General features: G+C 48.2%; 1 protein-coding gene across 1 annotated transcript; it reads right to left on the bottom strand.

Annotated features, from left to right (window-relative positions):
- Positions 1-3269: 3269 nt before the first annotated feature.
- On the bottom strand, positions 3270-13514 carry MRPS18B (mitochondrial ribosomal protein S18B). Its single transcript, XM_066581564.1, has 7 exons — positions 13384-13514; positions 11122-11233; positions 10734-10831; positions 8982-9050; positions 8813-8879; positions 8682-8741; positions 3270-3528 (listed from the first exon to the last, which is right to left on the bottom strand). Exons 1-7 carry the CDS (start codon positions 13456-13458, stop codon positions 3326-3328), a joined length of 684 nt encoding a protein of 227 aa, XP_066437661.1. The 5' UTR covers positions 13459-13514; the 3' UTR covers positions 3270-3325.
- Positions 13515-13894: the final 380 nt, after the last annotated feature.

The raw sequence follows: 13894 nt of genomic DNA, 5'->3' as shown, positions 1-13894 counted from the left end.
CCGCATGAAAATGGAGCATGGTCCAGATTTTTTCATGCTCCATTTTTTTTTAAATCACTTTTATTGACCATCCGCGGGTATTTATCTACCCCGCGGGGGGGTCAATGCATCCCTATGGGGTGCGGATCCGCGGGCAGGAGAAGAGTTAAAATCCGCTGCGGATTTTAATTCTTATTTTGCCCGTGGACATGAGCCCTAAAGGGTTTTACCACATTTACAAGCTATCCCCATAGGATAGGGCATAACGCGCTGATCGGTGGGGGGCTCACCACTGAGCCCTCCTCAAGGACAAGGCTCCTGCTCTACCTGTAACTGAGGGTCTCGCTTCCCCTTCCGCAGTGACCTCACTGTGAATGGAGCGCTCCATTCATTTCAATGGGGCTGACGGAAATACCCAAACGACACCTACTGTGGTAGTTCCGCAGCCCCATTGAAAGTGAAGGGAATGGCAGTGCGCTTGCATGACCAACACTTCATTCAGTCTCCTCCTTCATCAAGATCGGCAGGGGTCCCAGCTGTGAGACTCCCACCTATCCACAAGTTATGTTCTAGTCTGTGGATAACTCATAAGTGTTTTTTTTGTATTTTTTTTCCAAGTTTTCACCCAACCACTGGATAGGTAAAAACACGACCAATCCCGAGAACAGGGATACAGTCGGTTCCCAAATAAACAGAGGGGAGGCCATGCAGGTGTGCGCAGCTCCAATGAGGGCGCCGAAAATTTCAAGTGCTCCACAATCTTCTGGATGCTCTCATTGAAATGAATGCAGTGGCACGCCTGTACAGCCTTAGTTATGTTCATTTGGGGACCAACCAGACCCCCAGTCTCAGGATGGGTAGGACTACAACCGCTTAATTTTCACTTATCCGAAAAATAAGTAAGTGTTTTGTTAAGTCTCCGGAATCCCCCAGTCTAGCATCTGGTGGTGCGTGCGGGCCCGAACATCTTTGCTGTGTGTGAGTACAGAGTAATTATATCTTGCCTTCTACTAGAGGTGTACATAGAGGAATGGGGGGGGCCTTCACATTGGTAATCCCACTTGCAGCAGCGGGGCAAGAGAAGTTGATTCTGAGCGCTGGTGGCATCCAGGCAGATCGCTGTACTTTGCTTTAGTTATAAGCTTGGAGACCCCTCTGCGCTGCTGTCCTACCACGGCCCCCGCTGTGTTACCTGACGCTGGCCCCACCCTGCCGGGGAAGCTGCCATCACCTTTACATGTATGGTGAATGTAATGTGGATGGCTTGAGCCGGGGTGTAGCTACACAGGCGAGTCTCGCCCAATACCGATAGGTACAGAACTCACACATAGAAATTACATTCATGTCACTGTTTATTTCCATGAACGGTTTTCCTGGACTGCGGGCCGAGACGGACACGCTGCAGTTTCTTATATTTGGGCAACCCAGTTTCGGAAGCGCCCGCTCGTTCCTCCAGGAAATAAAATCACATCGCTCTTAGATGTCAGCGTGAGTTTCATGCAGGTGTGATGTGATTTTTCTATTTTTACTCCTGAAACAATATGCGATTTTCATGTTTGTCAAATTCGATGTGCAGCGATGTAATGCGGTTTTCACAAATGCGTCGCCATCGCAGGTTCCATACTCGCCTGTGTAAATACAGCCTTATCCAGACATCAGACGTGTGCAGAGCTCTTCCACCTCCAACCATTTTGGACTGATGGAGTGAAGTCTGGTCACTACCTGCAGACATGCGTCTCCGTGTGTCTCCCCCTCACCGCTGTGATGTAGGAACAGCCCCATCCAAGAGACGCTGCTCCGCTACATAATGCAGTTTGATCATATAGTAATGGCACGTTCTGTTATACAAAGCGCTAATGACGTCTGTCTGCGAGAAGCGATGAGGCTGCAGCCCACACGGACGTGTTGTCGGTAGGAAAAGCCAGGAGCAGCACTATTATAAATACCACTGATACATGGCTGCACAGGAAAGTATGTGACCCTAGCCCTAGAGGAGGAGCAGTCATATGTATGTAAACTGCCTTATTTATACAGTGACATGCCAAAAGTCATAGGAGAGTAACCAATATGGTGTAGGACCTCTTCAACCCAACATCCCATTGATTCTACAAGTGGATGGAAGACGTCTGGAGGGATGTTGAGCGGTCTGGATAGCCCCTACAGCTCCGGGGATCTGTGGGTGCAGGATCTCTCCACCACAGCCAATAAATCTAGGATTGGGCTCATGCTGGGTGAAGGTACAGGACGCACCATTCGTAGGAGCTCTCCAGAATGTTCCTCCGATTCTGGGCAATCTGGGCCCAATGACATGATGCATTATCCTGCTGGAATATCCCAGCATTGTATTGGGACATAAAGTCTATGAAGGGCCGTAAATAGTCACCAAGCAGTGACCTGTTTAGGCAGAACAAAGGACCCAAGCCATGCAAAGCCCACACCACTATGAAGCCACAACCAGCCAGCACAGAGCCTTGTTGACAGCCGAGGTCGATAGCTTCATGGGGGTCTGCACCACACACGAACCCTACCATAAGCCCAAAGCCATTGGTACAGTGACTCATCATCCATGCCACATGTTGCCGGTCCTCTAAAGCCCAGTTAGTAACCTCATGAGCCCAGGTGAGGCGTTGTGTCCGGTGTCGGGGTGATAACAGAGGCCTCTGATGGGTCTTCTGCTCCCATATCCCATGGAAGCTTAAGAATGCCGAACTGCCCTGCATGTGGGGTCTCCTGAATTGAATGTGATTTCTGTTGAAGTCGCTTCTGCCTATGTGCATTAATAATTTTACTCAGACACCACGCGTTGCGATCATTAAGCACCCATGAGCAGTAACACTTTCTACAATGTATTCCCAATACAAGCGACCCTGTGGGTGGTAACGCCTTCTATAACGTATTCCTAGTACACACATGTGCCACTGGATTGAGGAATGTTAAATGCCCGCCCAACTTTGGAAATGGAATGTCCCATCCGGCTGGCACCCACTACCTTGCCTCCTTCCAACCCTGCTAACTCCTGTTGCCACACCATGAGCACGCTGGCCGGTGCTGACCCTCACAACTTATACAGGTGTAGCGCTTCCAAAAGCCATCCCCGGAGGTAACACAGCTTCATCATCAATTTACATTCTGCTATCCCAAGATTCTGCCTTTAGACAATAACATGGATATGCAGTGGCAGTGATGCCTTTAGTGAGGACATAACTGTGTAAAGGTACCATGATTGGTGGTTATGGCCCTCTGCCCGCATAGCACTGTAGTATGATGGATGACGCCATTACACACTGCACTACTAGTAACACACGTCTGACTTTATTTGGTCTACATAACATATACTCTGGTTTTGTCACTGCTCCCCTTTCATCTGCTTCCAGTAGGGCTTGTATAGCTTCTGTAATTTTACAATTTCCTTTTCTGCCGGCTGCTGCCACTCGTACCAGGAATACCAGGGGCCCGCCGGCGGAGGAGGGGTTTGTGTCACTGCGCCATGGTCCTGGGAGTAGTCCCCAAAGGTTATATCCTTATGCTGGACCGACACCTGCAGAAGACCTGCGAATGAGAAGTGAGAAAAGTTTTCATCCACAATATTTTATCCCACAAGACTTTATCCAATCGGACTTGTGGGACCCCCGGCAGTAATAAGAATGAAGCCTCTAGGCAGAGCGCAATTTTATTACTTTTTTTTCCACTGAGCTCCAACTCGCATCCCTCCAATTGTTGGTTTTATTCACCTTAGTACCGTATTTTTCGCTTTATAAGACGCACTTTTCTTCCCCCCAAAGTGAGGGAGAAAAGTCAGCGCGTCTTATAGAGCGAATGTGCCGCTTGTTCGCACGATCGCGAAAAGACGCGCAATCACGCGAACATTTGGCCAAAGAAACTCAGAATCAGTTCTCTCTCCTTTGCACTGCTGCCCGCTGATTGGTGGTGAGCGCCGGTGGGAACTGTTGCTCCCCTTCCTCCACCAATCAGCTTGACCCCTTCCTATGAGGAAGTGCTTACAGTTCTTTCACTATTGCATGACAAAGCTACCTTCGTCTCCTGCTGCATCCATCCAATTTTAGAAAGATGTCAAAGCAGAAACGACTAGCATATAAAATCCCTTTTATACTGGAGGTAGTGAAATATGGGAACAGAGCAGCTGAGAGACATTTTGGGCCGCCTCCAACAGAAAAAATGATACAGGAATGGAGGAAACAGGAGGAGGAGCTGCAAAAAGCAGATAACAGTAAGCACACTTTTCGTGGGCGTACTGCAAAATGGCCACAGATAGACGTGGAAATAAAAGAGTGGATAATATGTCACAGGAACAACGGATTTTCAGTCTCTACAAAAATGATCATCTTTGAAGCCAAGATTGTGTCTTTTCATAAATTTGTAATTGATGCAAGAAAGAAAAATGGCTTTGAAATAGGCCAGATTGGGAATATGGATGAAGTCCCGTTAACTTTTGATGTTCCATCAAACAGGACTGTTGATTTGAAAGGTGCAAAATCCATAACTGTGAAAACTTCAGGACATGAGAAAACGCATTACATGGTTGTGTCGTCCTGCTGTGCAGATGGCACCCAACTTCCACCAATGCTAATCTTCAAAAGAAAAAGCATGCCAAAAGAGGCGATCCCACGAGGAGTTATTGTCCATGTTCATGAGAAAGGATGGATGGATGAAGGTGGAATGAAAATATGGATCGAAAAAGTGTGGTCCAGACGCCCTGGAGGGCTTCTGAAGTACTTGACCAGTTTAGGGCACATATCAGTGAAAACACAAAAAAAATATTTAAAGAAGCAAAGACCCATCTAGCTGTAATTCCTGGGGGGCTTACCAGCCAGTTGCAGCCTCTGGATGTTTCTATTAACAAGCCATTAAAAGTTTTCATGCGAGAGGAGTGGAACAAGTGGATGGCTGCTGGGAATCATGACCTGACACCCACTGGATGCATGAAAAGGCCCACTATCACTCAGGTTTGTGGGTGGGTGAAAACCTCGTGGCGGGCTGGGAAGGAGGAAATTGTTGTAGGATCCTTCAAAAAATGTGGCCTCAGTAATGCCTTGGACGGCTCTGAGGATGGAATCCTTTATGAAGATGCTGACACCAGTGGAGTGAGTCACTGAGCTGGATAAGTTCGGACAGCAGGGAGGAGTTTTTGGGTTTCCTGATGACTAGAGGTGTATTGTTCTAAAATAAAAATCTCTGCTCATCTGTTAATTACAGTAATAATAGTTCTTAATGCAGCTGCTGACTGACTGCTGTTCATGTTTACATATTATTCTGGTATTTTATTAAATATTTAAGCCCACTTTTTGGTTCAAAATATTTTTTTCCTACTTTCCTCTCTCTAAAACCTAGGTGCGTCTTATCATCAGGTGCATCTTATAAAGCGAAAGATACGGTAATTTATGGTATATCTAAAAACTAAGGCCTCATGTCCACAGGCAAAATTGAAATGCGGATGATCCACAGTTCAATGTGCCCATAGACATTCATTGGGCATCCGCAGGTAATTAAATACCTGCAGATTTCATCTTATCCCTGCGTGCGGAACAAAAATCGCAATATGCTTTATTTTCTGCGGTTTCCCGCACAGACTGCTTCCATTGACGTCACTGTAAGCAATCTGATCCGCGGCACGACGGCAGATAGCACTGTGGCAGTGTTGCAGATCCGTGGGAAAGCAGATTTTTTTTTTTTTTAAAAAAAGCACGGCACGCCTGGACGCATCTGGCACGCAGAAGGAAGATGATCCAGCCGCAACAAAGGAGACCCGCACCTCGTCCGGACAGGTGAGAAAATGTCATTTTCGGCCTCACGTCTGCGGGCACTGGTGATAACCGCTACGGGATTCTGCACTGGGAATCCATGCGTGCCCATGCACATGACACCTTACCCAACTCTCCAGAGCACCAGAGAGTGGAGGTATAGGCGGCCCCCGGCATTAAACACTATGGGATTTCTAGAAACTACCAAGACGTGCCGACAGGTGAAGTGATACGCTTCCATCCACCTCCCCCACATTCATTAAAATCTGGTTTTCTCCACTTCCTGATGTTTCAGCCTTGTCAGGATCATTACTAGATGGTGGAATAATACTACAGATGATGATTTCTTTCATCACATTCGAAGTGGCTCATATGTTCACACATGTAGCATTTGGCAGCATTACTTGGGTCCCACATTTCGGGCCCCTTCTACAAGCTTTTCATAATAAATTACTGCCAGGACCGCTGGATCCAAGGCAAATTTGCCACCACCTGGTAAATGCACTCATTTTTTATGAGAGTGAGGTTGGGGCTTTGTGGTTGCTGCTCCATTACTATCATGTTGTTGTCCGTAAAGGGGATGTCCCACTGCTAATTGTTTTTTCTACTTTCAGTGCCATAAAATATGCATTGACCTGGGTCGATACTGCAGGTCGAGTCCCATTCACTTCAGTAGGCCTGCAGTACTAACCTGGGCCACTGTGCAATGTACAGCACTGTCTGCTTCCTGCAGCAAAACATTTAGAGGGTGGACAACTGCTTTAAGCTGTTTTCTCACAGCTTTCCGGGCGTCAGTGTGCATTTCACTAACTTCCTGCTGATGTATTGATGATATTCAAGGTCACCACATCATTTTCCTTGCTCATAGTGCTATTATCGGGAAAGTACACCCATGTCTATTATGGTTGGGATGCTGTTCTTTGGCTTCTTCTTCCATCCATAATAATGATCATTATTGCCAAATATCAACCAGAGGACATTCTTCCAAGCGGTAAGCTCCTTGCCCCAGGTACAGTTGGCTTCTTCCTTGCTGATCATGCGGATTGAGCACATCATAAGTCATGTTCACATGGGGCAGATTTGCTGCAGCTTTTGTACAGCTGAAAATCCACACCAAGTCGCTGTGGATTCCAACCCCACATTTGAAGAGGTGGAATCTGCACTGAAAACCCGCTGTTGAATTCTGCACCTTGTGCCAAGTTCTGCCGCTTGTGAACAAGATGTTACAAACCTCCCCCATTAATGCTGCTGTAAATGTTGCAGATTTTCCATGCAGAAAATCCACCCCATGTGAATATGAGTTCATCTCCAGAAGACATCTCCTTCCTGAACGGTACGATGGCGCTGCAGTGTGGACAGATGAACGCGGTGCCATTGGCTGTTTGAGAACTGCTTCCAATGATTCACAGATGGCTCTCTTTTGATCTTCCCATCATGGAGGCCCTGAGGTTTGGTCTCACAATCTGGCCATAAATACACCTCCAATTACTTATTAGAAGCTACAAAAGCCAGGACACCGTTTTCTGGAATTTCCCTAACTATTTTAGGGCACAGTCACCTTGGTGTGCGGAAACTCCTGACCCGCTGGGATTGCGATACAGTGAATCATAAAGGAAAGAATTCCATTGTAAACATTTGTTGTGTCTCGTACAAAGTAGATCTCCAAAATGTGGAATCACTGGAGGGGATCAATAGGAGTTTTAAAGGGTAACAAGTTTTTAAAACTTTTTACATCTCATACTGACGTGTCAAACATTTTGACTGGTGAGGTCCGTGTGCCGAGACCCCCCCAGTGATCCCTAAAACGATCATTTATCACAGTGATGTTCCCATCACTACTCGGAGTGGCATCATCTCTGCTATTTATCTAAATGCTGTTGATCCCAACATGTCTGTGGCCCATTTACACCAGCCGATGATCGCTAAAAGATCGCTCAAATGACAGTTTTAGTGACAGCGTTGAGCGATCATTTTGCATAAAGTTTTAAGTAGCTACTCAACTACTTAGTAGCAATTAGGTATGCAAATGAAGCCTTCCCTGAATGCAGTTAATAGCCCGAGGGCTATTATCTGCACTCAGATCCTTTGCTCTCCACGGGGAAACAATGCCATCAGCACTCCCGGTGGAGAACTGCTGCTAAAAATGAACAAGGATTTTTAGGTAAGACTAAATTTAACGATCAGCTAGCAGTGCCCAAAAAAAAGCACACGATGGGCACGCGTTTAGACGCGCCGATGATCGCTAAAACGATTGCCGATTAGCTGGGTTTTTTTAGCGATCATCGGCTGATGTAAATGGGCCTTTACTCTGTCTCTGATATTTATCTAATGCAAATTACTGTACGTTCACCATCTTCCTGTCCTCCCATGTGATCACACGTACGTATTAAATACGTCGTTAGATTTGTTCCATTATGCCTGAGGAAGGGCCCTGTGAGGTCTGAAAGCTCGCTATAGCATCATGTATTTTTGTTAGCCATTAAAAGGTATTAGATCTACAAGATTACTTGGTTTCTCTCACTGAGAACAATCACACACGCTCCATAGAAACTCTATGGAGTTGGCACACTGCTCAGGATGACAGGCGAATGGGCACAGCGCTCACCTCAGCACTTCTGGACATTGGTTTTAGTAATTAGTGTCGGTCTCAGAACCAGGAACACCAACAATCAGAACTTCTGACATCACTATGACATGTCAGCAAATGTTTTGTTAATCTTTAATGACTTCAACCCAAATGTCTGGAAATGTATGACTTCAGCAGTAACCTATTATCTTCCCCCTATCAGAACGTCTTATTAACGTCCCACGTTAAATCTACCCGACTCCTGCTGAATGACTTTGTGTACAGCGCTGTGGCAGATAGTGGTGCCATAGAAGAGACAGGAAGGGAGCATTTCCTATATAAATATATGCAGCGTTTATGAATCCTTATCTGCTCACCGATGTCCTCAGCTTCAGCTATGGCCTTCACCAGCCGCTTGTGCTGCTTCCTGCACACACCTAAAGCATAAATACATGAATTTAGATATCTAATCGCCGGCCTGCGCCCCAATCCGTGTAGTCAGACGAACCTGTTCTGGTGGCATCGTACGCGACTCCGGTGTACGGACAGATGAACTGCTGGAGTAATTTCACGTTCTGTGGTAGCAAATATACAAGGGTTCATATAGGGGAATGCGGCCTTGGTCACGCAGGTTCCCCCACACCTATAGAGTGCCGCTGGTATAGGAGACTACTCACCCGGACATCCACGCCAAGGTTCTGGTCCCGGCAGATAGGGCAGGGGTTCCCACAAATTTTAGTTCCTCTCTGTAAGAGAATACAAAAAAGTTAATGGAGGAGAATGTATCTGCAGCAGAGTTGCAATACCAGACACAACCCCTAAACAAGGATGGCGCTGTCTGCAGAGGCCTAATTCTTCTCCTTTATGTCATTTTATTACTTAACCCCCTTAGAGACACTGCCTATCTAAGTGCTACGGTCATGATGATTTTTTTTTTTTTCTTTTTGGAGGGGGGATTTTTACCTCCAATTCGCAAAAGTCAGGTACCTTCTTTTGGGTACATATAATGTATTGTATAACTTTTATAAACATTTTTAGACAGCAGGGAGAGAAAACATCAATTTTGCCTTTTTACAGTGTGAGATTATACATATATTTAGGCGAAAACCCTCACTGACTAACTCACCACTAATTCTCTAACCTCCCGGTGTCGCACAAACGTGTAATTTGGCACGACCATTCTTTAGGTTCTAAATAGGAAAGTAAAGGGGTCACAGCGTCATTAAACCATAAAGCCTAGGGAAATGATTTGTATACCTCCCCCCTCTGTGTATACAGCGAGGACAATCTACCTCCCCCTCTGTGTATACAGCGAGGACAATCTACCTCCCCCCTCTGTGTATACAGCGAGGACAATCTACCTCCCCCCTCTGTGTATACAGTGAGGACAATCTACCTCTGTGTGTATATACTGAAAGGCTGTAAAGTACATAAGGAAGCGGCCATGGACTGCAGGGATGGAGCATGCCTTTAAAGGGGTTGTCCCGCGAGAGCAAGTGGGGTTATACACTTCTGTATGGCCATATTAATGCACTTTGTAATATACATTGTGCATTAATTATGAGCCATACAGAAGTTATCAGAAGTTATTCACTTACCTGTTCCGTTGCTAGCGTCCTCGTCTCCATGGTGCCGTCTAATTTTCAGCGTCTAATCGCCGGATTAGACGCGCTTGCGCAGTCCGGTCTTCTTTTCTGAATGGGGCTGCTCGTGCCGGAGAGCGGCTCAGTGTAGCTCCGCCCCGTCACGTGCCGATTCCAGCCAATCAGGAGGCTGGAATCGGCAATGGACCGCACAGAAGCCCTGCGGTCCACCGAGGGAGAAGATCCCGGCGGCCATCTTCACCAGGTAAGTAAGAAGTCACCGGAGCGCGGGGATTCAGGTAAGCGCTGTGCGGATTTTTTTTTAGGTCCCTGCATCGGGTTTGTCTCGCGCCGAACGGGGGGGCTGTTGAAAAAAAAAAAAAAAAACGTTTCGGCGTGGGACAACCCCTTTAAGGCTAAGAAAGAGCTGCAACCTCCAGTGCTGCGGTAGGTTTGAACAAAAAGGGGCTTTACCTTCAAGAGTAAAAAGTGAGGAGAGGGGGAGGGGTGGCACATTCTGCAGAGGGACATCGGTACATGCAGCATGAGGAGAATCTAACGCTCCTCTATGTGTATACATATTTTATTCCTCGGTTCCTCTGAAATAGCCACGACTTGATAAAATTTTCCGTGCGAACAAGAGGTAAACACCTGCATTTATTAACTCGTGCGAAGCCGTGTATATCAGCTAGTACAGCATAAATGACATGATACATTTTTCTGGTACAAAGGAATCTGCAGACGTTCATATATACTTATAGCCCTAACATAAGCCCCCCAGGATTCACCCCTCTGTATATCCTATACATACAGGACAGGCCGTCACTGAAGCCCCCCAGGACTCACAATGCAGGTCTTCCGAGTCTTCTGCGGTGGGATCGATCCCTTGTGGTTTCTTCTATAATCAGCCCAGACTGCTCGAGCTCCGTAACGCTCCACGTACTCTGTACAGAGAAGTCACATGAGGACAGGCCCCTCGCTGTACAATGAGATCCCCCCCTTCTATTTAAATAGTGACAGATTGTGGGGGAGGCAAGATACCCATCATGAGCAGCCAGGACCCTCAATCTGCTCAACCAAACTTGCCATGGGGTATAAGACTACAACACCCAGTATATTCAAGCAGCTGCTGGATGTCAGAACATGCTGGAGGTTGTAGTTTCCCCACAGCTAAAGAGTGACAGTAAGGAGACCCCACTATAAGGCTGATAACAGAGAGCAGTAGTGTCCATACCTTCACTGTTCAGGTACTCCCAGGGCTGCTCCTTATAGCGGGAAACATCAAACTGCTCTGGGGGTTGGGTGCACAGTACGCGGACGCCGAGAGGAAGAGCTGCTCCGGAGGTCTGCAGAGGAAACAGTCATTGTTACCACTCTCACATAGCTGTCTGTCCCCATCACAGTCCCCCTAATACCCCTCTCATACACCCACCCATCCTCACCACGGTTCCCTCAATATCCCTCTCATACACATCCAGCCATCCTCACCAGGGTCCCCCCAATATCCATCTCATACACACCCACCCATCCTCACCAAAGTCTCCCCCCCAATACCCATCTCATACACACCCACCCATCCTCACCACAGTCCCTCTAATACCTCTCTGATACACACCAACCCCTCCTCACCACGGTCCCACCAGCACACCTCTCATATATACCCACCCATCCTCACCACGGTCCTCCCAATACCCCTCTCATACACATCCACCCATCCTCACCACGGTCCTCCCAATACCCCTCTCATACACATCCACCCATCCTCACCACGGTCCCACCATTAGCCGCCTCATACACACCCACCCATCCTCACCACGGTGTCTCTCTCTCCCCCCCCCCCCCATTACCCTTCAAATACACACCCACTCATCCTCACCAAAGGCCCCCACCCCCAATACCCCTCTCATACACACTCACCCATTCTCACCACGGCCCCTCCTATACCACTCTGATACACACCCAGCCATCCTCACCACGGTCCCCCCAATAACCCTCTCATACACCCCCACCCATCCTCACCACGGCCCCTCCCATTACCCGACTCCACATGGCCCCTCTAATACATGCCCGCCCGTTCCTCATCACAGTCCACCCCCTTTACCCAGGGGCCACCAAGTTAAGCCACATCCAACAATGGTGCGGTTGTGAGAGAATACTATAAGGTGATGTAAGCTCTGGAGCGTAGGCTTGCCACCACCATCAGAGAAAAGCATAGAGCACCACAAGGTGGTACCTCCCCACCACTTTAAGGCTGGGTTCACACGAGGCGCATTCCCGTCGGAAATCTCGCGGTTTGGCCGCAGCAAAAACCGTGAGATTTCCGCCAGGAGAACCGCCACGGAAAAAGCCGCGGTGGCTTTGAAGCGGCCCGGCTGCTCGCTTTTCCGTTGCGGCCGGCGCTCCCATAGAGGAGAGCGCGGCTGCGACAAAAGTAGATAATAAACAGACATGCTGCAATCTTTTGAAGCGGCGGCCGCAGCCGCGGTTTCCGCCGGACTTACCGCAGCGGATTAGCCGTTCTGTGTGGACGAGATTTCTGAGAAATCTCGTCCACATGGCTGGCTAATCCCGAGATTAGCGTCCGCGGGCGGATTTGCCGCGGCGAAATTCCGCGAGGCAAATCTGCCCTGTGTGAACCCAGCCTAAACCTGCACATACAGGTGGCATGGCTGACTGACAGCGGGGCTCCTGCTCTAACAGCCAGCAATGAAGAAACCTCACATCCTGTCAGTTTAACCCCTTATATGCCGCAATCAACAGCAGCCTATAAGCAGATAACAAGGAGGGGGCTCCTTCTGTCACCCGCTGGCATCCTGTAGTGTGATTACAAAGTACCAAGGGGTTCCCATGGAAGCTGGGCAACTGACAAAGGCCCCCATGTCTACCGTGTACCTCAGCCTAAGGCCGGCTCACACAGGGGGCGGACATCCATAGCAGAATCCGCAGTCGTCGTCACAAGTCCGCTCGCGGAAATAAAACCGCAGCTTACTCTATTCTTCTGCGGATTCCGTCAAAGTCAATGGAAGCCGTCCGCGCCGCCCGCAGCCGACTGCGGAAAGGTTGCGGATTCCGAAGATTTAAATATTTCCCCGCAGCCGCCGGCTACGGCCTCCTGCATGCGGAATGCGACCCGTCCGTGTGAGACCGGCCGTATCTTTACCAAATGGCAAACGATGTAAGAGCAAAACCGGAAACAATGGAGGAATTTGTGAGGGGGTTCCCATCTCCCCCTGCCAAATAATGTAATAAAGCTATACAAACACATTATACGGACCCCGCGGTACAACTCGCCCCTCACGGCCAGGCAAACGAGTCACGACCCTTGCCATGACTACCACCTGGTCCTTAAAGCAAAAGATAGGCCATCACTAAAGGGTTAAGGCACAAAAGGGGTTGGTCACTAAGGGGTTAAATATTAGTCCTTCTGTGAAGGGATGAAATGTTTTGCCGTTTAGTAAACGCTAATTTGCCCGGCCGCACCACAGCCCCCCATTACCCGGCTCCACACGGCGCCCCTCACACACAACCTGCCCAGGGAGGCCGCCATCTTGGTGAGGGAAGGTCTGGTCATAGCGCAAGGACACCCGCCAACCACAACAGGGTTTTTTTTTTATCATTAAACTTTATTAACAAGAGAGATTTTCACAAGCCGCGCCCACGTGCTCCCACCCCTCACAGAGTCTCTCCACTTCCTTCAGCTTAGATTCTGATGTTATAGTATTGACGCTGTCCGAGGCCACAGCTCTTGTTACATGGCGGCTCCTCACAAGCTTCTTCCTCAGAGACGGCGCCTCATTACTTATTACCTTTCTAAAAATGTCATGAAAGATTTAGCGTCATTGAAAAAACTAAGGATTTTATTAAGACTGCATCAGGCGCCATCTTTCTGAAGACTACCCTTACATGACATGGGCTAGAGCTCACGCAAAATGGCCCCCAACTGAGACGCTACAGTTTGTCCTCTAGCGCATGTCAGTCACCGCAAGAAAGGGCGGGAACGACGTGAC

Source organism: Eleutherodactylus coqui, chromosome 10 (assembly GCF_035609145.1).
Source record: "Eleutherodactylus coqui strain aEleCoq1 chromosome 10, aEleCoq1.hap1, whole genome shotgun sequence".
NCBI lineage: Eukaryota > Metazoa > Chordata > Amphibia > Anura > Eleutherodactylidae > Eleutherodactylus > Eleutherodactylus coqui.
Note: the sequence above shows the minus strand (reverse complement) of the source record. Positions and strands in the feature narration are given on the sequence as shown.

Bases quoted from the DNA above. Each gene is read 5' to 3' on its own strand.
- MRPS18B (XM_066581564.1), bottom strand. From the start codon at position 13,458: ATGACCAGACCTTCCCTCACCAAGATGGCGGCCTCCCTGGGCAGGTTG. The intron at 9,051-10,733 runs GTGAGTCCTGGG...ATTCTCTTACAG, and splicing joins AGACTCGGAAGACCTGCATT to AGAGGAACTAAAATTTGTGG. The intron at 8,742-8,812 runs GTTCGTCTGACT...TTTATGCTTTAG, and splicing joins GTACGATGCCACCAGAACAG to GTGTGTGCAGGAAGCAGCAC.